Raw genomic sequence first — 25,436 nt, 5'->3', positions numbered from 1 at the left:
TGCTGAAGAAGTGCTTTTCTCAGTCACTTTTGTATTTTGATTGTGAATGTTTTAAATTGTTTTCCTAATGGTTCATAATCAAGTCAATCTCATTACACATGTTCCATAATTTTACTTTTTCATTGTTATATTTCTTTGGTCAAATTTGAAACGGGCAAGTTATGTCACAGTCATTGTATATATCAATAATATTACTAGGATTATCATTTGTTAAAACCATCACTATTAGCATCAATCTTTTATAACATGCTTTGGGCTAAGTGCTTGGAAGTTTTAGTGATAATATGTGTGATTTTCAGTGCAAGATAAATATTACCCCATTTTATAAATGAGGAAACCAAGAGTCAATGGCTTGTGGAAGGCTGTGTAATTAAGAAGCAGAATTAGAGTATCTAATCTAGATTTTTCAGGACTTAATTCTATTCTTTATATTGAATCAAATATTCTGATACTCTAAAACATATTAAAAGATGAGTTACCAACTCTTGGGCAGTATGATTTTCTTTGAACCCATTCTACCAAAGTTCCTTCCACTTCCCTCTACCCTAATAAAAACTGCTATTATTTGCACCCCTTGAGATTTATGATGTCAGAAATGGTAGGTTATCCAGTTGAGGTGTTGATGGTTGGTGGTGACTGATAAAGCAGAGCTTTCTCCACCTCTTAAATAAAAGTAATTGTTTGTGCACAGCTGTTTAAAGACTGAGAAAAAGAAGTTGTTTCTTTTGGTTATACAATGAACCAGAATCAGAAGTAGGTCAGAATTCATTTGCTCTAATCACTACTTGAGTAATTAGTGAATCAAATGTATAAAGTAATTGTGTCTATTTAAAATAATACACCTTGATTCAGAAAAGTTGAATTAATTGAAATTTGCTCATGTAGAAGGAAACAAATTCATGTTCTTTTTGACTCATACATGGAAAATAATTTAATGATACTGGTTATTGTTACTCACTTGGTGCCTGTTACAAATTCTGGTTTCATGAGGAAGAATATGTTAGATAAGCATGAATAGTCTGGTTTCTTTCCCTTCATTTATATTAAGATGGCTTGATAAATAGATTAATTTATTTTTCTAAATCCAAGGACCTCAATTTTCTGTTACTATAATTTTTAAAACGTAGGTTAGCTTACAGAAATTGAAATGTGATGAAGAGAATAGGATAAAAAGGAAATCCCTTATTTCTCCAGTTTTTAGAATGATAAGTATGAATAAAAGATATTAAATGAGTAGTGAAGGCAATAATAAATCCATGGGGTTTTATTTGAACTTAAGCAACTGAATTTATAGGAAAACTAATATTGTCATATCCATGGTCCATTTAGTTATAATTGATATCAACCAACAATTAAGGATATCTACTATGGGCTTCCAAGTTTGGTAGATTCTGCAGAGCTTAACAAAAGAAGGATAGTCTTTGATTGTCTAAGAAATTAGTCACTTTGGAATGACACCCTTGCCTTCTAACACAGTACATACTCTGAACATGCAGTATAAAAAATTCAACACCTTCATTACTAATATTAATGCTGTCTAGCACCAAATTATTGACTGACTGTCCTTCTTTTTCTTTCGTTTGGTTGCCTTTAGGACTAGGTGAGAGATGCATTTTAGATTTTCCTTCGTCTGGCCTTTTTGGATGCTTCTTTTTATTGTTTCTTCCTGAATTTATTGCTGCTAAAAAAAGCACCATATAAGGATTGTGGTCCACCTGTGTATCATTGCATTTGTAGTGTTCAATACGTATTTGTCAAATAAATTAATGGGAAAGAGTCTTCCTTTTTTCTCTCACGGTCCAGTTTCTTCAGATGGCTCTTTATCTATACCTGGCTCCACATCTGTACCTTTTATTCTCTCTTCAGCTTACTGTTAACCTGAAATAAGTGAAATAATTACCTCAAAGATTGATTTTCTAATTGGTTAAAAAATTGTTATGTGTATCTGGTTATGACTTAACTGTTCTGTAAGTTTGATGTTATTGTCTGCCTGTTCCTTCTTGAAATTCTTTTGTTCCTTAACTTCTTACTTTAGGCCCTCACCACGTTAATATTCATTCTTTTTGTGTTGCTGTTTGTTCAGAGTTTAATCCTTATGTAATTTTTACTCTGTATACCCTTCCTTGCTGAAGTAATCCCATCTCGTAATTTTTTTAAAGCTTAATGTAGATGTCCTGAGTATGTCTCTGACTTTGATTTCCCTCTTGAGCTCCAGACTTCTTAGTCGTCTAGTAAGTATATTGACTTCTGCAACTATGAGGATAAATAAGACACTGTCTTACTCTAGAGGATTCACAGCCTCACTGGAAGAGAATGATTGGTAAACTAGCGATTATACAGCACCTCATACATAGATTAGAATGCTTTGGGATTACAGAACAAGATGGCCCAGTTCAGTTTGGAGTGGATCAGGTTATGTTTTCTTGCAGTGATGCTTGGAGAAATCGTGAAGGATGACTAGGATTTCACCAGATGAATAAAGTAAGAAGAATAATTTTGTTTCTAACAAGGCTAGTGATTGTGTTCCCTGGGGGTGAGACAGCTCAGTGTGGACAAGTTCCTTGATACCAGATGAAAGACAACCTCAGCAGGGACTGAGAATTGTAAGCCAATGTCATGTTTGCAAAATTGTATAAAGAGTTAAATCCAGAGAGAGAGGAGTGACTGTGAAAACAAGAGAGTTAATAACATTTTCATTACTACTGATTCAAAGAGCCTATGTAAGGGAATGATTTAGATCAAAGCTCTCAAAGTTGCGTGTGCTGGATTTGCCTTTTACTGTGATACCTGTTGTGTATTGCAGTAGTAGTCATGATAGATTAAAGTGATGCTTTTCAGGCTTTAATATGTACACAAGACACCTGGAGAGATTGCTAAAATGCAGATTTTGATTTGATATGTCTGGAGTGGGGCCCAGGTTCTGCATTTCTAATAAGCTTGCAGTGTTGCTGTACTGTCTGTTTAGGGACTGTATTTTGAATAAAAAGAGATTAAAGGAGCCAAGAATGTCCAGACTAAGGCCAAAGAAACAACTTACATGAGTACATGAATAATGTTACATTTTTGAGGGACTGGAATTAGTTCAGGAAGCTTAGATCATAAGGGATAAGTGGGCATGAAGCATGTTGGAGGATGAGTCTGCAGAGGTTAAGTAGGGCCAGATTATGAAGGGCATGATGATTTGCTAAGGAATGTTAACTTCATGATGGAGGATGTGGAGGGGCCATTTTCAGAAGTAGAATGTTTCATCAGATTAGTGCTTTAGAATAAAGAGATACATTATATTTTTATCAAGTTAAGTACTTGTGGCTAATCCTGATAGGGATTTCATATGAGTAGACTTATAGAGCTAAGCTGGGGAGAAGCATTTGAATATCCAGCCAGTATATGTATAGGCATAGAATCAAATAGGCAGAATGAAGAATGAAAAGAGAGTCAAAGTCCAAACTCAGGGGAATATGAACATTAACAGGGCAGAGGGGGAGGAGGACAAAGAAGATGAAGATGTGTCCAGAAATATAGAAAGAAAACAAGCAGTTTCATTCCCTCCTAAGTAGAGAGACTATTAAACAGTGTCATAAGATAGAGTCTGAATACTCATCACTGGTTTGTCAGTTAGAGGTTAGTTTTTTGTAACTTTAGCAAGAAATATTTTCAGTAGAGTGCTGAAGACAAAAGCCATGTTGTAAAATGAGGAGTGAAATGTAGATGAGGAAGTGGATTCCGGTGTGATCCATTATTTTTAAGAAATATTGGTTGAGAAAGTTTGTGAAGAGATGGGGGGAATTCTTTCTTTCCCTCTGCCCCATGGCATCGACAAGATGGGCAAGTGTCACGGTCTTCGTACTGCCAGGAAGCTCTGTAGTCACTGACAGGACCAAAAGTGGCATGATAAACAATACAAGAAGGCCCATTTGGGCATAGCCCTGAAGGCCAACCCTTTTGGAGGTGTTTCCCATGCAAAGGGAATTGTGCTGGAAAAAGTAGGGGTTGAAGCCAAACAGCCAAATTCTGCCATCAGGAAGTGTGTCAGGGTCCAGCTGATCAAGAATGGCAAGAAAATCACGGCTTTTGTACCCAATGATGGTTGCCTGAACTTTATTGAGGAAAATGATGAAGTTCTAGTTGCTATATTTGGTAGAAAAAGTCATGCTGTTGGTGACATTCCTGGAGTCCGCTTGAAGGTTGTTAAAGTAGTCAGTGTCTCCCTTTTGGCCCTATACAAAGGCAAGAAGGAAAGACCAAGATCATAAATTTTGCTGATGAAAACATAGTAAGAAATTTTCATATTCCAGAAAAAAAAGAGATTGGAGAAGAGTTAGGGTAAAAATGTTTATTTGCTTGAAGTATTGGTTCAGGAGAGTGCTTACAGAAAAGGGAAAATCAAAATTGGAGTCAGAAACTTGGCTATCATCTTCACTGTGTTCTTTTTAGTGTTCTTTCAAATCTGTATAATTATGAAATCCTGTCAACTTGACCTTGTGTTTCTTTTTTTTTTTTTTTTGATAATTTAAAAAAATATTTATTACTTCTTTTTTTAAAAACAACAATAAATCTGATGCATGTTGTCACAAATAATTTTATGAAAAGCAGCTATTTTCTGGAGAAGAATACAGTCACAAGAATGGCATTGTTTATAGTTTTTTTTTATTTTTATTTTTTAATTGGTTGTTCAAAACATTACAAAGCTCATGACATATCATCTTCCATACATTTGATTCAAGTGGGTTATGAACTCCCATTTTTTACCCCAAATACAAGTTGCAGAATCACATCGGTTACACATCCACATTTTTACATAATACCATATTAATGACTGTTGTATTCTGCTACCTTTCCTATCCCCTACTATCCCCCCTCCCCTTCCCTCTCATCTTCCCTCTCTACCCCATCTGCTGTTGTTTAATTCTCTCCCTTGTTTTTTTTTTCCCCTTTCCCCTCACAAACTCTTATATGTAATTTTGTGTAACAATGAGGGTCTCCTTCCATTTCCATAGTTTCCCTTCTCTCTCCCTTTCTCTCCCCTCACTCGTCTCTGTTTAATGTTAATCTTTTCCTCATGCTCTTCTTCCCTGTTCTGATCTTAGTTGCTCTCTTTATATCAAAGAAGACATTTGGCATTTGTTTTTTAAGGATTGGCTAGCTTCACTTAGCATAATCTGCTCTAATGCCATCCATTTCCCTGCAAAATCCATGATTTTGTCATTTTTTAGTGCTGCGTAATACTCCATTGTGTATAAATGCCACAGTTTTTTAATCCATTCATCTATTGAAGGGCATCTGGGTTGATTCCAAAGTCTAGCTATTGTGAATTGTGCTGCCATGATCATTGATGTGGCAGTATCCCTATAGTATGCTCTTTTAAGGTCCTCAGGGAATAGATCGAGAAGGGCGATAGCTGGGTCAAATGGTGGTTCCATTCCCAGCTTTCCTAGGAATCTCCATACTGCTTTCCATATTGGCCGCACCAGTTTGCAGTTCCACCAGCAATGTACAAGTGTACCCTTTTCCCCACATCCTCGCCAGCACTTATTATTTCTGTTTACTACTTGCTTCTCCATTCCCATCATCAGTGTGTTAGTTTCACCCTTACCATCCCTTGTTTGAAGTCTTGAATAGACCTTTTTGATCTTTTCCTCTTCTACTCCATAAACAAAACAAAGTAAACAAAAAAAAAATCACCAGGGAAAAAGAAATCCTATCTCTCACAGTCTTTGATAGAAACCATGGAGATTGTAGAAACTAAGGGATCTACAAATCTGACCCTGACACTCAGCTTTTTTTTAAATCGAGAGAGAGAGAGAGAGAGAGAGAGAGAGAGAGAAAATTTTTAAATATTAATTTATTTTTTTAGTTTTCGGCGGACACAACATCTTTGTATGTGGTGCTGAGGATCGAACCCCGGCCTCATGCATGCCAGGCGAGCGCGCTACCACTTGAGCCACATCCCCAGCCCAACACTCAGCTTCTTAAAACTCCTCACTGACTTCTGGTCACCAACAAATGATGAAGGTCAAGCTTTTTAATATGATGTACAGCAGTAACCTAGGGATTTTTTTCCACCTTCATTTCCTGCCACATACTGCCAACCACTTTGATCTTTTAACACTAATAAGACTTTATAATTTCTCTTCTCTCCCTTTCCTACATACTTGTTTTTGTTTTTTCCTCCACACTCCATCATTTTGTATGTCTTGCAGTTTCCTTGTGGACCCTCTCCCCCGTTTCCTCTCTCCTGTACCCAGTTGTTAGGTGCTCCTTTCTGTGTTTCTATAATATCATATAATCACTTTCTATGTGATTGACATTTCTTCAGTTTTCACTGTTCATATTAGATCAATAGGAATTTTTCTGATTCATCTCTGTCCTTGTTGCCTGGCTTACTGATTGTGGAGTTGATGCTTAACTCATGTTCATTGAGATTTGAAGAGAGTAATGCATGTATGTTGTGGCTTGTGACTGTGCCTGAGAGGAATGGTTGGATTTCACCAAGTGGCCTTTGATGGGAAAAACATTCTGTTTACGGTAGCTGGCAAATCACAAAGCATTGAGGCAGTAAGTGTGATAATATTTACAGTATGCTAAATACTCCTTTTAGACAGGAGAGAAGAGGTAGAAAATATAACAGGAGATACGGTTAGAAATATAAGTTGAGTGAAGATGAAATGAGTCTGGGATCTCATGCTTTAAGGTGTTTCTTCTTTCGCGGTAACAATGGGCAAATCTTTTTATTGTTAATCTGGGAAATAATACTAATTCTTGAATTTTGAGGAAAGGTCTGTATCTTCTGGAATTATCAGATGTGGATAACTCTGTCTTGTTGTGCCACATTTTAATAATTTCTGTTTTTTATTAAGGTTTAATTACCTTCCTAAAATGGTACTGCCCTTTTTGAATATGTAAGTACTTTATGTCATTGTGTTTTCATGTCCTCAGACCTTGATGACTTCTAGATTTTTTTTACTCAGAGATAATCATTTAACAAGGCATTTCACATTATTTTTCTTTTAATATAGAAAATACTCTAATATTCACCTACTTTTATACCCCTTAAAGAACTTTATAACATTGCTTCCTTTTGGTTTGATAACTTGTTGCTCAGAATTGCTTGGGGAAATCTGTAAATCTGCAAATTTTGCTGTGCATATGCTTGCTTGTTCAGGTTATTTGTAACAATGTTAAAAGATTGATTTTACATCATTCATGAGAGGAAGTAACTCTTCATCCTTGCCTTTTGCTTATTTCCTTAAGCCAGCATCTAATTTGTGGTTGTAAGATCCCCAGTTGTATTTCGATATATTTAAATGTGATATTTTGAAATCATGGAAGTATATCCAGGGACTGAATATATTTGAGAAATAGACAAGTTATGTCAAAGAGGGGAATAGTGTATAGAGTTAGCAGCCATACAAAAGGGATGGGTCTCTTATTGTGTTTCTGTAGAGAAAACAGAAAGCTGTGGCTTTGCTGTAGCTGAAGAGAGAATTCTATTAATAAATCAACAATAAATGTTACAATGTAGTTTATATATAAATGCTAGGTTGCATGATAAACCAGCTGAATACTAGTCAAGTAAGTAGGAAATCCAGGACAATGAAAAACATCAAGAGGCAAAATAACCTGGAAATTTAATGAAGAAAATGGGATTTCAGTGAACTTTGAAAGATGAGTTAAAATTCAGGTTGATGGAATGTGGTTGTGGTGGTGTGTGGTGGGTTGCAGGTAGGGGCTTGAACTAAGATAGGGACAGCGAGAATGGTATACTTGCAGTGTAGGAATTAAAACTGGCACAGGAGATAAGGTTGAGAGGGTATGATTGAGAGGCTAAATTATTGCCACATTAGTTATGTAGGATCTTGAATGTCAGAGTAAATAGAGCATAAGGGGTTTAGGGGTGTACAAGGTGGTATGTGGGGGTAGATACAAGAAGAGGTGTATGTGTGACTATATTCTCTTTCAGGCAAAAACATATTTTAGTAGAGTATAAAATATAAGAAAATCTTCAATACTTAGAAATGCCCATTGTCCTACTCTCGTGTAGCATAGCATCAAATTAAGCCTTGGCTTATTTTTTCTCCCTTTAATATTCTACTTGGTCATCCTGCCTTGTTATTTATTTAATAAAATATGTTAGTTTCAAATAACTCTGCCTATCTGCCCTTTTTGAATTAGTTCTTGAGTAAAGTTATACCTTTGCCAGAATGCCACATTTAACATGCCATTTCTGATTCTTCTTGTTAAAGCATTTATGTCTTGAGAGCAGATGTCACAGTTTGTACAATTCTTTGGCTTATCTAGTCCCCTGTGGGCTATTCACGAGGGAGTTGGCTCTAAATATTGGAGATTTATGCTTTAGCCATAACACCTGTAAGCCTGGTAACTGTACAGTGATTGTAAATACCATAATTATCATGACTCTGTTTTTAAATTGCAAGAGCTGGTTACCCTGACTTATTTCATTCTCTCCTATTTAATCCACTGACTATATCATGAAGGATACCCCATATTTCCTTTTTCTCTTTTAATGAGTTTTTTTTTAATTGCTTCTCATTGTGGGCTGCTTTCTCCATATGTGTCATACCCTTTTCCTTCTTTGTACTTTATACTTTATTTTTCTGCTTTCTACGTATAGCTAGAATCTTTTCCATATACTGTGTCTTGTGTGAAATCTTTTCTAACTGGTTCTTTTTATCCTTTTTGGTCTTTCTTCACATTTCTTTTATACTTTGTTTGCCAGTAAGTACACAAATTATTTTAAATAATTCCTATACTTTTGATATGTTTGTTTTTCAAAATGGATTTCAGATTTCTCTTAGGCAGAAAAAGACTCTTTTGGTGTGTTTCCATAATGTTTTGCCAACTTTGAGCATTTAGATATGGTTAATGTCTGAAGCTCAGTCTCCTCTCCTGAGCCCAGAGTGCTCACACAGCTCATGTGTGGAGAGGTACCTCACCTATGTTGAAAGTCCTCTGGTTCCAATACTTGTTGATTTTAATGATATTAAACAGTCCCTAGAAAGATATATATCTCTTTATCTTTCCCTCTCTCTCTCTTTTTTTTTGATTAGTTTTGAGTAAATAAAATGTCATCAACTTAATACAGCATATTAATCAAATTGTTAAGTAATATTTATTCTGTGTTTACCTGCTACTAATAATTTTCTTTGCATTTTAATTCTTAGATTCTAAGGACTTGAAGGGTCATCAAGAAATAATTTAACTTGCTGTGCATTTTAAGTCAGGGTTTTAGTAAAATAAGAAAATTTATAGAATGTCTAGCCTACATGCCTCTGTATTTATGTATATGTCATGTGTCTAATTACAAATACATTTTTTACAACAGATATATCAATATTTTTGAAGGAGAAAAAAAGCTGTGTTCTCTGTTGTGGGTAAGTCATAGCAAGCAAAAGTATAGAACAGCTGCTCTTACATCTTCTGTCTTTTCAGTTTCAGTGGACTTGAGCAGATATGTATTTAAAAAAATTGTTATATAAATATTCTGAGGCCTAAGTCACATCCTTGGCCATCTGGTAAGATTTTGTTTTAAAGCTTGCTGCCTGCTTTTGGGGGTCACCCATAGAGCTGCTTATATTGCCAGCATTTTGCTTTTCTTCAGAGTGACACCTTATTGATCTTTCTGCTCATTCTCTTCTCATTTCTTTTTTCCATTTGCATTCCTTATGAGATGATTTTGTTTTTTCATGGTCTTTGACATGAGTAGGAGAGAGAATGATTTGAGTGGCTACTATAATAGGGACTTTTCTTTTTCCCCCTAAATATGATCCTAGGGATTGAACCCAGGGCCTTGTGCTTGCTAGGAAAGTGCTTTGCCACTGAGCTACATCCTCAGCCCTTTTAAAAATTTTGATTTTGATACAGGGTCTTTCTAAGTTGCTTCCCTTTCCCTAGACTTTTCAGCATCTGGGATTACAGGCATGTGCCACCACTCCTCAGTTGTATTATGGCTTCTTACTTGTAAAGATTGTTTGCTCTCAGATACAGGTTATTTTTACCCAGCATAGCAGCAAACCTGCTTGTATACTTTCCATTTCCTCTTACAAATTAGCATTAAAAACATGGGTCCATGGTTTGGTATTTATGTATGCATTCTATTACAGTACAATTTTAATGACTGATAACTGCCTTCTTACTAGCTCTCTACTTACTAGTTTTGTATCCATCAAATCAAATAATACATTATTTTTTCCGTATTAAACATACAGGAGTGACTGGGGTTGTGGCTCAGCGGTAGAGCACTCGCCTAGCATGTGCGAGGCCCTGGGTTTGATCCTCAGCACCACATAAAAATAAATAAATAAAATAAAGATGATATTGTGTCGTAAGAAAAACATACAGGAGTAAAGTCTCATTAGAAGTAAAACATGCCTTTATGATAAAAGTTTCTTAGGTCCTAATAGAAAATTGATTTCATGAGTATTTAGCATGTTATGCAGTTGATTTAAAACCTTGGTAGCTTACATTGTATTATACTTTATATTATCAGAGTATTTCTGAACAGACACCTTTCTCTCTTGCTTCTTTTTCAGTCTGACAACAACAGACTGCCATGATTTTTCATCTGATGATTTGGTAAAACTGCCACTTCTACAAATTCAGAAACATTGCAATTTTGGCTCATACAATTGAAGAAATATTGATTAGACCTCTTCCTTTGACAGGAATGCTACTGGATGACCATGGTAGGAGTCTGGGGTCACCCACCACTGTCCCTAGGTCATCTAGTAGAGCAAGGTTTGTGGCAGCTGCTGTTAAATGCATTCTTTCTGAAAATTATAATGATTTCCCCCATTACTAACATGTCTTCTAACTCCCAGCATCTTAGATATATTTGGTTTTATATATAAACATTTTAGTAATAGAAGTGATACTTACCTTTTAATAGTTCTTAGGATTTTCCTTTGTTAGAAATAACCATTGCCTTACCTTCTTGGAGGAACCTTTTTAAGTACATAGGAGAAAAAGCAATAATAAAAATTGCACAGAATAATTTCCAGGTACAGGACTATTTGTAGAGAAGGCAGAGTGGTTTATGTGCTTTGGAATAGCTCATTTGACACCGAACTTGTAGTTTTTCACTTTGGAGACATTCATAGTAGCTTCATTTCCAGATGTGTTCCTTCAAATGCACACATATATTATTTGTGATGAAACATTGTTTTTTTATCAGATGAACTAATATAATTTTGAGGAGATGATTGAACATATAATAAGAGTGGGTGTATTCTAAGAAGGCCTTATATTGCTATATGTATTATATTGATGGATTGCCAAGCTTGCAATGTCTAGAAAAGTGCTGCACAAAAAATATAGTGCAAGCCACAAGTGTGAGCCACAGAAGGAAATTTTAGATTTCTAGTAGCTACATCAAAATATTTGAACCTGTAATCAGTATGAAAATTATTAATGAGAATTTTTTTGTACCAAGTCTTTGAAATCCAGCATGTGTTTTACATTTAAACACATTTCAGTCCAGATTAGGCACATTTCTAATGTGTGATAACTCCATATGGCTAGTGGCCATTGTATTAGATTGCTCAAGTCTAGAGCATGTGGTGAGGTGAAACTATGGTAATCAGAAAATTGATGAAGGCCAAAGATGAACACACATGAAACTCTTAGGACCTACCTCATGAAGGGAATTTTGTATGAAATTGTTTTGTATGCATATTGTTTTGGGAGAGAATAAAAAATTGGTATGAAACAGAGTTTTGGTAGATGATGATGAAATTGTCTGGAAGTTAAGAATAGTAGAAATTCAAAAGGTGTCAGGAAAATAGAAAATGGCAGAACTTGACAATTACCAGTTTATTTTAAGATGACCAGAGTAACTGATTATCATTTTAAGAAAAACATCTTTTCCTACTAAGGGCTTTTCCTACTAAGGCTGTGTCGTCATTACAAAGTTTGAAGGAGAAAGGTAGTCATTCATAATGACACCCCAGAGAAACTATTGAGATCAGCAGATAAAATTCATTGCAGAGGCATAATGTGGGTAGCAAGGAGGCAGAGAGGATGATTTACACTAATACAGTAGAGAGGAAGAGTCTGAGGTAAATGATTGATTTTTATGGAGTAAAAACCGGACAAAGTTCTTGGTGACCTAAGAGCAAATGAAAGCTCATGCAGAATATGGTGTCAAAATTTATTGCTCAGGCAGTGACTAAGAGGGCCTTGTGTAGAGTCATTGGCCATAGAATATAAATGTAGTTAAGACCTGACTGGACCACTTAACTTTGTTTTCATTGGCAAGTTACAACCACCCAAGCCTCAATTTCTTCATCCAAAAAAAGGGGCAGAAATAATATCTACTTCATAGAATTGTATGAATTAAATACAGAATCTGCATGTAGTGACCTTGACTAGTATGACAGATTTCCTGTTATTATTTTTAGTTGGGGACATCAGAGGGGAGAAAAGAGTGACTATTATGTATTTTTGGAATGTATGTTCACACTGTCTCTCCCCTTAAAGCAGTTTTTACGAAGAGGAAGGCCCCCATCTACAGGGAAAAAAACCTGTTTGAGTAGTTAGGATAATCGTTTTGTTTCATAATTTCCTCTGATTTTCTGTAGCACCTTTCAGATCACATTATATATTTTTCCTACAAGAAACCTTTGTCCTCCAGTATATTGGTATGATCATTGAGTATCTCAACAAGATCCAAGGAAACCATGTCATTGTTACTCAGGAAGTACCGTTGTACTTGAGTGTTTCTCTTGCAATTTTTTCTCTGTTGAATGGAGTAATAAACACTTTATTTAAGGGGGGAACAGTTTTCAAGATTTGGTTAAACCTCTTGATCAGTAGTTGATGAACATTATTTTACACATAAATTATATTAGATGAAGAAAGTACTTTCTAAATCTCATTTTGTGAGTTGTGTTGATAATAAAAATGAGAAGTCTGGGATTGAGTATGTGGACCTAATCACCTTATCTCTCTAGGACATAGCTGGGATTGTTTTTCAAACTGTGATTTGAGGACCTTTCATTATTAGAATTACTTTTGAGTAGTAGATAAAAATGCAGATTCTTAGGCTACATGTTTGACCTACTGAATCAAACTAATGGTAGCGCCAAGAATGTTTTATTTCACACTCAACTGTAGCTGTTGTACATCAGTCATATGCATTTGGAGAACCACTGGAAAGGATGGCTCTTAAGATCTGGTTTGGTTCAAGCAAGCAGCTACTCATATTATTATTGGATTAGGAGTTGTGTAGGAATGATGGTATCTATTTCTGTTAACACTGTAGGATTGTTGTAAGGATCAACTAAGATTTTTAAGTTTGTAAAAATAGGATTAAGTGAAAAGATATTTAAATTTAGACTTCTGTAGATTAAAATCTAAGTGGTAGTGACTTATTAATAATGGTTTCTGTACTAGTTGAGTTTTGGTGAATCTTAGTTCTTATTAAATAGCTTTTGGTGCATGATTGCAGTCCACAAAATTATGTGTTTTTAAATATCCCTATCCCCTTTTTAATTTTTTTTGGTTTTATTAGTTGCATAGAAGCTAAGTAGAATTATAGATATTCAATTTAGATGAATACAGTCTCCCTCTCTATCCATGGGTTTTGCCTCTGTGGATTTAACCAAACACAGATTGAAATGTATGTTTTTTTTTTTTTAATTGCTTCTGTACTAAACATTTGCAGACTTTTTCCCTTTGTCATTTCCTAAACAATCCAGTATAAGGACTATTTAAATGGCATTTGCATTGTATTAGGTATGTTAAGTAACCTAGAGGTGATTTAAAGTATGCAGGAGAATATGTGTTGGTTATATGAAAATACTATATCACTTTAAATAAGGGAGTTGAGAATCTCTGGATTTTGGTATCTTCAGGGGGTTCTGAGGTTTTTTTTTTTTGTACCAGGGATTGAACCCAGGGGTGCTTAATCACCAAGCAATACTCCTAGCCCTGTTTTATATTTTTATTAGAGATAGGGTCTTACTGAGTTGCTTAGGGCCTCGCTACATTGCTGAGGCTGGGTTTGAACTCATGATCTTCCTGCTTCAGCCTCTGGAGCCACTGGGATTACAGGCATTTGACACTGAGCCCAGCTGTTTGTGACTCTTAATTGTTTAAAGGAGGTTATCCAGATTTAGGATTATTTATAATCTATGTTTAATAACCCTTCTCTATCAATTAACCTCTTCTGCCCTCAACAAATAAACAAAAACACCAACACAGAACAAAAAGCCACTCCATCATGACTGTACTTTTTGGAGATAAAATATCCTCTATTTTCTCCATTTTCAGAGAGTACAGGCTGTTATTGAGCATCTAGTTACAGTGTTTCATACTTATAAATTTTCTTATTTAATTCCTATACATAGTTAATAGAACCCCTTTTTATTTCTCTCTGGTTATGAAAAAAGTAACTTATTAAATATGTAGAGCCTTAGCTAAACAGCATTATATTAGAGAATTGGATTTGTGGATCTGGAATGGGCTCAGAATTCAACTTTTTGGCTGAATATTTTTATGAAGGTTGTGTAGGGTCCACACATTGAGAAACATTGCTCTTGTTTCTTGATGCCTCCAGAGACACAGATTATAGGTACTGACTTTAATGTAAGTTGGAGATAATATAATTTTGGCTTGAACATTTAAACGTTGGCCATCACAACGCCATGTGTGTTCATGTGTATTTTCCACGGGAACTCAAGATGATATTTATAGAGATGTCAAATGAAGGGACAAACCCACTATCTGTAGGTCATACCTTATAAGAAATTGGTTTGATAAAACTCATTTTATTTGTTTATATCATTGTTTTTCCTTTCCTCAGCTAGGTATATACCATAAATTTCTTATGTGTGTTTAAAAAATTATAATATTAAAGACTGAGCTCTTAGACTGGCATTTAAGTATATAATTCTCATTAGCCTATCACTGTCCTTGTCTTTATCAGACTTACAAGGTTTTAAATACCTGTAGGTATGTAAGTTCCTGTGGGCTTTTATTGCAATTGTTCCCGCTTCTTAATTTGTCTTTAAAAAGTAAAAGTGTTCTTCACTGGAAACTGGAGCAGGTGGATGGATGTAAGTGATAAATGGGAAGACGGTGTGTGAATTCCACCAGGAATTGGTTTTCAGATTTAGTAAAGACTGTGGATTAGAATTGTTGACCCTTGACGCATCCTCTAGCCAGCTGCTTAACTGAGAACAATTCTGATGGATACAGTTGTTCTTTCAACTTCATTTTTGTCGGCTTCTGTCTTTTGCTCCTGTCCCTTTCCCATTTCCTCAGCACACACATGCATCCTTGAGTATGAAAAAAAAAAGAGTATTATTATTTAAAGCTGCTGTCTGTGTTTCAAAATTATTTTGTTTTCTCTAACATATATCTTTATCTCAGGCTTCCATTCTGAGGGCAGACCTGAACTAAAAAAATTGGCCAGCCATGGCCTTACTTAGTTTCTAGCATTCCAAAGTAGTTTTTGACTTTGAATAAAGTACATTATCACTTGAACTTCTTTGAGTCTTATTTTAGTTTCTTTCAGTGGTCTAGAAATATGACTTTTTTTGCTTCGTTTAAATGTTTTCAAATAAAGATTGAGAACAGCCCCAATAATTATTAAAGTTTCTTTTTAAGAGAATGATGGATATAAACATTTCTGTGTAGAAGAAATGGTGGAATGGCATTCAAGATAGGCTAACAAAAGTTACAGAATTCTTTTCAGGACATTTATTTAAAACATAAGGCACAAGTACTAAAATTGAAACAATATAGGAAAGATCAGCAAGACCTCTGGGCAAAGGTGACATGTAAATTCACAAGGAATATAGACAAGGATGTATTGGGTTTTTATTCACGGTGGGTTTAAAAGTGAATGGTTTAACTTTATTTGCCATTCTTCAGTTTACTTTAATACCATTGTCATAGGTTAATTGTAGTTTGTAATATTAAGTAAAAAGTTGTGTTTATTTTGTCCTTGCTGCTTTTTGTTTATGATATCTAGACAAGATAGTAATCTAAAACAACTTTAGTAATTATTGAAAGGTCTTTAAAATAGGCAGATATTACTTTTATTAATATATTTTTTTACTTTTTTATTAAGCAGGAATTCAGAACTGTGAACTAGATTCAGATATTCATTTGATGTAGAATGTAAATCTGAAGTTTCTGGTTGATTTTCTGTGAAAGGGTACATGTTCATGTTATTCTGACTAAAGGAATAGTCTCGCTTTCTTTCTCTCTCTCTCTTGTTTTTCTTTAAGATAAAGATTTAGATTTACAGGCTTTCCCTTGTCTCTTATAAATTAAATAGCAAGTTAGTTAGCTTTTTTTTTTAAGGGAGAGGTAATATTATACAACTATCAGAAATTTAACTGATTTTAAGTGTTTTAAAGATGTAAGTAGTTTCATGGGAGTGGAGAAGATGATACCTTATGTATTTTGAAAACTTAAAATGCAATCAAATTGTGCTTTTAGTAGTTTAAGAAACTAAATTAGAGATGATGTTTTGCATTTTTTTTGGTGAGCTTTTTTCAAATTTGACTTGGTTTCTTTTGTGCTGCTATAATAGAATACATGAGACAGAGTCATTTATAAATGATGTGATGTATTCCTTCATAGTTCTGGAGGCTGGGAAATTCAAGCTCAAGGTGCCAACATCTGGTGTAGGCCTTCTTACTGTATCCTTACATGGTACCAGGGCAAGAGGAAGCACCTACTTCCAAAAGCCGTTTTTATAACAGCATTAAAACCATGGTCTAAACACCTCCCATTAGACCCCACCTCCCAGTACCTTATATTGGCAATTGTAAATTCAGACAGAAGTTTAGAGTGATAAACATTCAAATCATAGCAAACTTTTTCAAGCACTTTCTCAATGTTTTTACTTCCTTCCATTATCTCATCCATTAAAAGGGATTCTACTGTCATGTATAACTAAAAAGAACCAATAAAAATAAATAAACAAATAATTTTGGATTTGAAACACAAGAAGGGGGAGGAGGTTTGGGGATGATGGAAAAGTGGTAGAATGTATCACCTGAGAGTTTGATATTTAAAGAAAGAAGTCCATTTGTCTGGTAGGAATTGAGGCTGAAGAGGAGCCAGACTTTTAAAGTTCTTATATTTTTTATCTTAAGGCAAGTGTGGCAGGCAGCCATTAAATGAATGGCTCTAAGTTGGGGGAGTGGCTTGATATTTTTTGTTTTAACCTTAATAAAGGAATTGTCTGGTTTATGCATGAAGAACTGATTGTATAAGACAAAGTAGAAGCTAGGAAATCAGGTAAAAAGAGTATTGCTTATAGCTCAGGCAGAGATAATGATGACTAACTTTCTTACTTCAGTGACACTTCCTTTAAAAATCCTGGTTTAGATTTTCTAATTCTGTAGTTTATGATTTATATATTTAACTTGAATTTATTTTATTTTTAGCTTTATAATTTTTTAGAAAATTTGAGCTAGTTAACATTTCCTTCATCGTATTTCAAACTTTTCTGTGTCTTTGTGGACAAATTAGACTTTAGGGCAAGTTTTGGATAGTGTTAAGTTTTCGTAAAGTTTAAAAACAGCCCAGAGCAGCCAAATAGGGAAGGTGATACCTCTAAGCTGTGTGTTAACATAGAAAGAAAAGGCACCAAAAGACCTAAAATGTATTTGTAATCATACAGAAACAAATTAATGAGTCTTCAATAGGAAAGAAATTATGTAGCACAAATGTAGTAAACAAGAATTTTAGTTTTTCTTTTTACTTTTTTGATACTAGAAATTCTATTCTTTGTAAGTTGAAGCAACACAGTTATACATATGAAAAAAGCTTGTGATTTAAAAAAAAAAAGCTTAGCTAAGTGATTCGTATCCATCTGTTATTTAATGTCGTAGTGAGTTATCAGCTTACGTCTTTTTACTTTAAAATAACTACTGTGATGCTATTAAAAGCTACTTTTAACAAATATTATTATTATTATTATTATTATTATTATTATTTAAGCTCTCCTTTAAACTTCCAGATATTACTTTGATGAGAGTGTTTATGGTGGCTGTCATGCTGTGTCCCCCGCCCCCCACTTTTCTCACTCTTGACACTGCTGATTGATTCTTCAAGGGTTATGTTTCACATTACTTTCATAGTAAGCATAAATGATAGAAATATTATGTGTTTGGGTACTTCATCTGTCTACTAGGAGCTCTGTTGTGATTTTTAAGAATCTACCTTTCATCTTTTTTTCCCCTAAATTTATGCTCAGTTTTGGCTTTTGTACATTCTTTAAAAATAGCCTATTAATCTGATGGGATTATTGGCCTCCAGCTACAGTCCTCATGATTCCCTTTCCTTGCCGGCAAATGAATATCTAATATCAGAAATATCTTAGTAAAACTTGTATTTACTTATTCCTGTTTTGGTGTAAAGCATCTTTTGAATGAATGCCAAAAGACTACATAGAACTATTTTAATCTTAAGACTTCGGCATTTATAAATATACCCCATGTTTTGTGGCTATAGGCAAAAAGTACTTTATTTTGTGCTTTTTCTTTGAAGATATCTAACTTATCCTGGGCAATATATATCTTTTATGACGGTGTAAATATCAGGAAAAGAGTTAGCAACAGGGAAACATAGGATAAACATGTTTGGAAGCAAGCTTTGTTTTATTGGAAGTTGGATAAACATTTAGAAATGTAGCTACCTAGTAAAGGAAAGGGACTAGGAGTTGTGAGAAAAGAAAGGAAAGGAGAAATACTGGGGAATGATAGTGACCAAAGTGTATTGTTATGTTCATATATAAATATATAATAATGAATCTCACCATTATATAATTATGCATTAATAAAAATATAGGAAAAAAAGAAATGCAGCCATCCAACTTAATAAGCCTTTTCAGTTTTATATATTACTTTTATATGCTCAGGGAGACTAAATAGGGGACTGTGGTAAGCAAAAACTTGATCTCTGTACTCTAATTTGCTAATCCTTTTGATGATACCTATGACATGCATATTATAGACCATTGTTTTTTATTGATTGGTTAGTATGGCTTCATGATTTTCATTCCATTTCCAACACAGTTTACTTACTGTTTTCTGATCAATCTTTAAAATGCAATTTTATGTTTTTGTTGTCTTCCAAGACGTTTTTTTCCTTTAGTGTACCATATCCAGTACTAAAGAATATGAAATGCTTCCATCCAGTGAGGGCAAACACTGTTCACAACCTTGACTGTAGTTTCATCTTCTCTGCCTATATTTACTTTAATTCTGTCTCTATTTAGTAGTCATGCTCTAGTCCCATTTCCTCCCTAAATCCTTTTAATTTTCATTCTTTTTTTTTTTTTTTTTTTTGTTATGAGCGATTGAACTCAGGGATGCTTAACCACTTAGCTACACCTGTTTATTTTAGTTTTTTAAATTTTGAGACAGTGTCTCCCTAAGTTGCTTAGGGCCTCATTAAGTTTCTGAGGCTGACTTTGAACTTGCAATCCTCCTGTCTTAGCCTCCTGAGCCACTGGGATTACAGGTGGGTGCCATCACACCTGGCCATACAGCCTTTTCTAATTCTTCTAGGTCTTTGTGAATTGATTTAGTGCACATTTATTGAGTGTCTATATGGTGTTAGCCACTGATGATACAGAGGTGGTGATTGTACTTGTTTTAGAAACTCTAATGGGGGTCCTAGGTTATCATTTCCAAATTCCTACTACATTTATCTAGCCCTTATCTTGGTGATTTTATTTATGGAACAAGTGTATGATCAGTTCTTTTATCTGCATACATCCAATGTAAAGCAGTTTTCTCTAAAAATTTATTCCTTAAAATAAGGTGTTATATTTTAGTTTTTATAAAATTTTTCATATTTTGAAACTTCTGTTATTTTATTTTTAACAGAACTAAAGGATAAATAACCCTTATTCTAAATGCTTGGGACCCAGAATTGTGGAGTATTTTCTCATATATAATGAGATATTTTAGTGATGGGACCCCAAAATTCATTTTAGTTTTGTATACATCTTATATACATATCCTGAAGGTTTTTGTTTGTTTGTTTTAAACAGTATCTTTAATGCATCTTGTTTTGACTGTGAGATGTCAATGTGTGGCATCATGTTGCTGCTTAAAAAGTTTCAGATTTTGGAGCATTTTGTGTTTTAGATATTTGGATTAGGATGCTTAACATGTTATTTATGGAAATCACAACATATACGTATAGAACTATTAAAAAACTAACTGCCTTAGTATTATGTGAATGAATATTTTTGTCTTAAAAGATATTTTTATTGAGAGTATTATATATGACTTTTAAAATGTATTGCTTTTCAAAACAACTTAAATGGAAGTGAAGATTATGCCTTTTAGGATACTTTTGATGACTCAAAAAGAAAGTAATAAGACACTTGTTGAAGATACAGGTAAAGTTTGAATGTAATTGTTTTATTAAATTTGTGTTTGTGATTTAAAACATAAGGCTAAATTAACATTCAGTATACATTAAACTGTATCAAGTAAACATAAAAAATTTGTATATTTTAAGTTAGTCAAGATAAAAGAAAATCTTCTTGGGGAAAATTAGGGATCCTTCATATTGAGGGCTGCCTGATTTAGAAGATATTTTGGATTAAAAAACATCATTCACTGTGATCTGTCTTCCATAGTTGATTCTTTGAACATGTAGTCTGTCCATAAAGTGGCAAGAGTAATGATATGTGAAAGGGAAATAAGAATTGTTTTTTGAGTTGAATTTATTATGTTTGAAATTTCATTAACCTTTCCTAGAAGACTTGAGTTGCTTATAGGAAGCACAAGTTTAGGGTAGGCCTTCAGTGGCGTACCTCTTTATACATAGTGGTAGTTTCAGACAGTATTATATCATCACCTTGTATCTTCTGTCTAAAGAAAAGAAATGTCAGTATAACTCATATATTCCCCAGTTCTTAAACTGGACATATGTTTTTTTTTATTGACTCATTTTAGTTGATAAACAAAATGATATACATTTAGCATGTACAACATGTTTTGAAATATGTGTACATTATGAAATGGTTAAATGATGCTTATGTACATATGCATTGCCTTACATACTTACATTTTGTGGTGAGAATGCTTAAAATCTAATCCCCCAAAGCATTCTGATATGTAAAAGTACATATATAAATAGCTGATTAAAAACATTGAATAAATATAAAACAATTTATGTTGGATCAGTTAGTGAGCACTTTAGGAGAAGAAAGAGTCCTGATTAAAAGAGTTAGGGTTTTGATATGTGTATCTTAAGAAAACTTGAAAACTGTCACATACATGAGATTTTGCCTGGGTGGCTTTCTGAAAGAGCTGGACTTTCAGGAATTACTAGAATAACATTATATAGTGAGGGGGAGGGCATTCAAGATGTATTTACTTCAGATCCAGTTGTTCCAGCACCCGTTTTTGAAAAGCTACCCTTCCTCCATTGAATTGCTTTGTCCATTTTGCAAAAATTAATTGAACATATTTGTGTGGATCTATTTCTGGTGTCTTATCTGCTCCACTGATCTATGTGTGTTTTCCTCTTCCTGTACTTCACTTGTCTTGATTTACTACAGTTAAGCCTTAAGGGGTGTTGTAAATCTTAACATTGTGAAAGTGGAGAGTGATTTCTCCCACATTAGTCTTCTTTTCCAAAAAAATTTAAAGTAAGCTTGTTTAATGCAAAGAAATTTGCTGAATTTTGGTATGAATTGCACTAAAACTGTATGTAAGTTTAGGGAGAACTGACATCTTTATTAGTCTCAGTTCCATGACATGAACATAGTATGTCTCTTCAACTGTTTAGGTCTTTGGTTCATCAGCATTTTATAATTTTCATCATAGGGATCTTATATATGATATGTTTGTTAAGTTATAGCTTCAAATTGTAACTGGTATTGCATTTTTAATTTCCACTTTGTTGTCAGTATATTGAAATGCAGTTGATTTTAGTTTATTGATCTTGTGTCCTGTGACCTGACTGAACTCATTTATCATAGGAGATTATTTTTTAAGGTATCTTGTGATTTTCTATATAAATAGTAACATCATCTGAAAATAGAGACAATTTTATTCTTCTTTCTCAGCCAGTATCCCCTTAATTTCCTTTTCTTACCTTATTGCATTAGCCAGAACTTTTGAGTACCATTTTAAATAAGAGGGATAAGAGTGGCTATTACTACTTTGTTTCCTAAGCATTTGGTCTTTCACCATTAAGTATGATGTCAACTGTAGGTTTTTTAGTATAATATTCTTTTATGATACTCAGGCAGTTCCTCTCTATTCCTAGGGACTAAGTTTTGTTTTTTATTAATCATTAATGGGTGTTGCTTTTTCTGTATCAATTGATAAAACCGTGGGATTTTCCACTTTTAGCCTGTTGATTTGGTAGATTGCATTGACTGATTTTTGAACGCTGAATCAATCAACCTTGTATATCTGGATTAAACCTGGTTGTGATGTAGTTTTCACTTTTAAAAAGATGTTGTTAGATTCCACTTATTAAAATTATGTTGAGAACTGATTCATCTAAGCTGATAAGAGATATTGGTGTGTGTTTTTTCCTTTCTGCGTTTTTTTTTTTTTTTTTTTTTTTTGTATCAAGGTAATACTGGCCCCATCAATGAATAAATGCCTTTACTTCTGTTGTTTGGAAGAAATTGTGTAAAATTGATGAGCTGTATTTTAATATTTTATGTTTTTAAGAAACAAAACTTGAATTGTCCTCAGATGCAGTTGCTTTAGGTGAAATTTTTTCTTTCTTTTTTTTTTTTGCAAAGGAAAAACGTTTTAGATTGAACATTAATTCTTTTTTTAAATATTTATTTTTTAGTTTTAAGTGGATACAATATCTTTATTTTATTTTTATGTGGTGCTGAGAATCAAACCCAGTACCTCATGCGTGTTAGGTGAGCATTCTACCACTGAGACACTACCCCAGCCCTGAACATTAATTCTTCAAGGTTATTTTATGGTCCAGTAATCTACCAAATATCAAATTCTGTGTATTGACCCCCTTGCCCCCATACCCCATACACACGCTCACATGTATGTATATTTTAATGGTAGGACGAATGCAACAGTTAGTACTAGTCTTTAATGTATAACCAGTATTTTTAATATATAAATATTATCTAAATTAAATCTGATGCTGGATCCACCTGTCTAAATTTTCTGTAATAAGATGGAGTGTGAATTATGGATCTGGAAAATAATTTGGAAATTGAATTGAGGGATTTGCTAGCATGTTCAAGGCAGCAGTTTGTGAGCTAGTCTGCAGGTACAGGCCAAAGCCTATTAAGCCAATGGTTCTTAACTTGGAATGAACATTAGAAAAAAAGAACTCAAAGTGAATACTATGTGTGTGTATGTATGTGTGTGTGTGTGTGTGTGTGTGTGTGTGTGTATATCCCCCAAATGTACTTTTCATCTACTGCATTTCCAGGGCATAAGAAAATAGCACTTTAATATGTGAATGTGTGAAAATACAAAGGGAATTCTGATGTACATCATTGTTTAAGAATCACTGTACTAACTCTGAATGCATACTTTTCATGTATGTTTATTTCTTTTAAAAATGACAACATTAAGCATATGGAGTTTTTTTTGATAGAATACACTTTTGTATAGGAACATGAAGTTTCAGGGGCTGGGGATATTAGCTCACTTGGTAGAGTGCTTGCCTCGCATGTACAAGACCCTAGGTTCAATCCCCAGCACCACAAAAAAAAAAAAAAAAAAAAAAAAAAAAAAGAGAGAGAGAGAGAGAAAGTTTCAGAAAGTAGGACCTGCCATTAAAACCTAATACATGTAAATTATTTTGCCATCTTTTTAAAACCACGCCTTTAAAGTTACAATGTGAGCTTAAGAATATAAAAATATATATAATTTGGTTTATTTTATAGGTACCTCTTTATGTTTAGTGTTTAGTTAGAGGTGTGATAGCATAGAAACTGATTACAGATCAGCTTGAGGAGTAGAGGAGAGATTGTCATAGTTTTTTCCATAAGACATTTTCTCTCTACCTATATTTCATATCAATGAAATGATAGTCTGGATCTAGAAAATCACTCAGAAATATTGTTTACCTTTAAAAAATAATTAGTATGAATACTTTTTAAATAAATAAAATGGCCATTAGCTTATCTTTTATCTAAATGTACTCTGTCTAAATTGATGTGACATTGGTGTTGCTCTCCTCCCTTCTAAATGGTAAAATCCTTTCAGAAAAATCCTCAAAATCCTTTTTAGTACAGTGCTTCAGGCAGCCACTCCTTGATTGGAATTAATACCAGAGTTGCAAAGGGCAGGGTTCTTTGTTCTTCAGTTTTGTTTAATTTAAGGGGTATTACTGTGCCTCAGTGGAAACTTCTTTCATAAATTGAAGGTAATTATACGGTGGTATTTTAACATAAATGAAATGAATAAAATTCACAGGATACCCATCCCTAACAAAATAAACACAAGGCAAGTTAGCTGTACTGTTGTAATCAGGACATAGTTTTAAGACAGGGTAGCAGACCACACCATCTATGGGTCAAATGCAGCCTAAAGAAAGATTTTTACATTTTTAAATGATTGAAAAATTTTTTAAAAAAATTTTTAGATGCAAAAATTAGAAGAATTTTTATAGTGTTCATAAATAAAGTTTTATTGGAACACAACCACATTCATTCATTTACTGTCTGTGGATGCTCTTGTGCTTCACAAGCAGAGTTGAGTAGTTGCGACAGACCATATGGCCTGTAAAGCCTAAAATACTTACTGTCTGGACCTTTACAGAAAAAGTTTGCCATCTCTGTTTTAAGATAAAGTGTGGGCAGTAATGATTGCTTTGGGGTTTTTTGGTAAAGGAGGAAACTTAGTTTGCTCATATTTTGAACAAGTTTCTGAAAAGGAATAACTTAGAAAATGGCTGTGTACAAGGTAAGTAGTAGTATCAGTCCTTCTTTTATACACTGCAGTTGACAGTTACCAGCATAGTGTGCTGTCAGTTTATGCTATTATTTTTTCCATACTTGAGGGAAAAGTCCATGGCGCCATTACTACTCATAGATACTAGTGGCTTATAATTATAACTCTGTGATAGTACATTTGTAGAGCAGCTCTTCTTAGGACTTCTTTAGGCTCTCAGAAACCTCAAAGAACTTTTTAAAAATGTGGGTTGTATCTGTTAATATTAATCATATTTGAAATGAAGACAGAAAACTTAAAAATATTAATTTGTATAAAAATATTATATGAATATAAAATATTATATGAATTTGTATATAAAATATTAATAGTAATAAGTCTGTTCTGTTAGTAAAAGAACAGATCTTTATGAAAATATATTCCAAAACAAAGAGGTATTTTTTTCATGATTGTTTTAGTAGAAGACAACTGAACTCTTCTCTTTGTTAAGTTTGTTGTGATATTTTATTTTGAATGAAGTATATGAAGGAAATCTGG

General features: G+C 33.8%; 1 protein-coding gene and 1 pseudogene across 5 annotated transcripts in view; both read left to right on the top strand.

Annotated features, from left to right (window-relative positions):
• Positions 1-25,436, top strand: part of Acvr2a (activin A receptor type 2A) — a 79,136-nt gene that overhangs the window by 17,987 nt on the left and 35,713 nt on the right. Inside the window, exons 1-2 of one of the 5 annotated variants that reach the window (XM_071619196.1) lie at positions 9,392-9,533; positions 10,551-10,703. The exons of 1 other annotated variant lie outside the window; for it this stretch is intronic. In XM_071619196.1, the coding sequence (XP_071475297.1) occupies positions 10,685-10,703 (19 nt within the window). In that variant the 5' untranslated portion in view covers positions 9,392-9,533; positions 10,551-10,684. Of the gene's footprint in view, positions 1-9,391; positions 9,534-10,550; positions 10,756-25,436 lie in introns of those variants that run through there. 3 more of the 5 variants (XM_071619194.1, XM_071619193.1, XM_071619195.1) reach the window with 3 other exon arrangements.
• LOC114094776 (small ribosomal subunit protein uS12-like) lies at positions 3,807-4,272 on the top strand (annotated as a pseudogene).

Source organism: Marmota flaviventris, chromosome 11, assembly GCF_047511675.1.
Source record: "Marmota flaviventris isolate mMarFla1 chromosome 11, mMarFla1.hap1, whole genome shotgun sequence".
In the NCBI taxonomy this organism is placed as follows: Eukaryota; Metazoa; Chordata; class Mammalia; order Rodentia; family Sciuridae; genus Marmota; species Marmota flaviventris.
The sequence above is the reverse complement of the archived record's forward strand: the minus strand, read 5'-3'. Positions and strand labels throughout refer to the sequence as shown.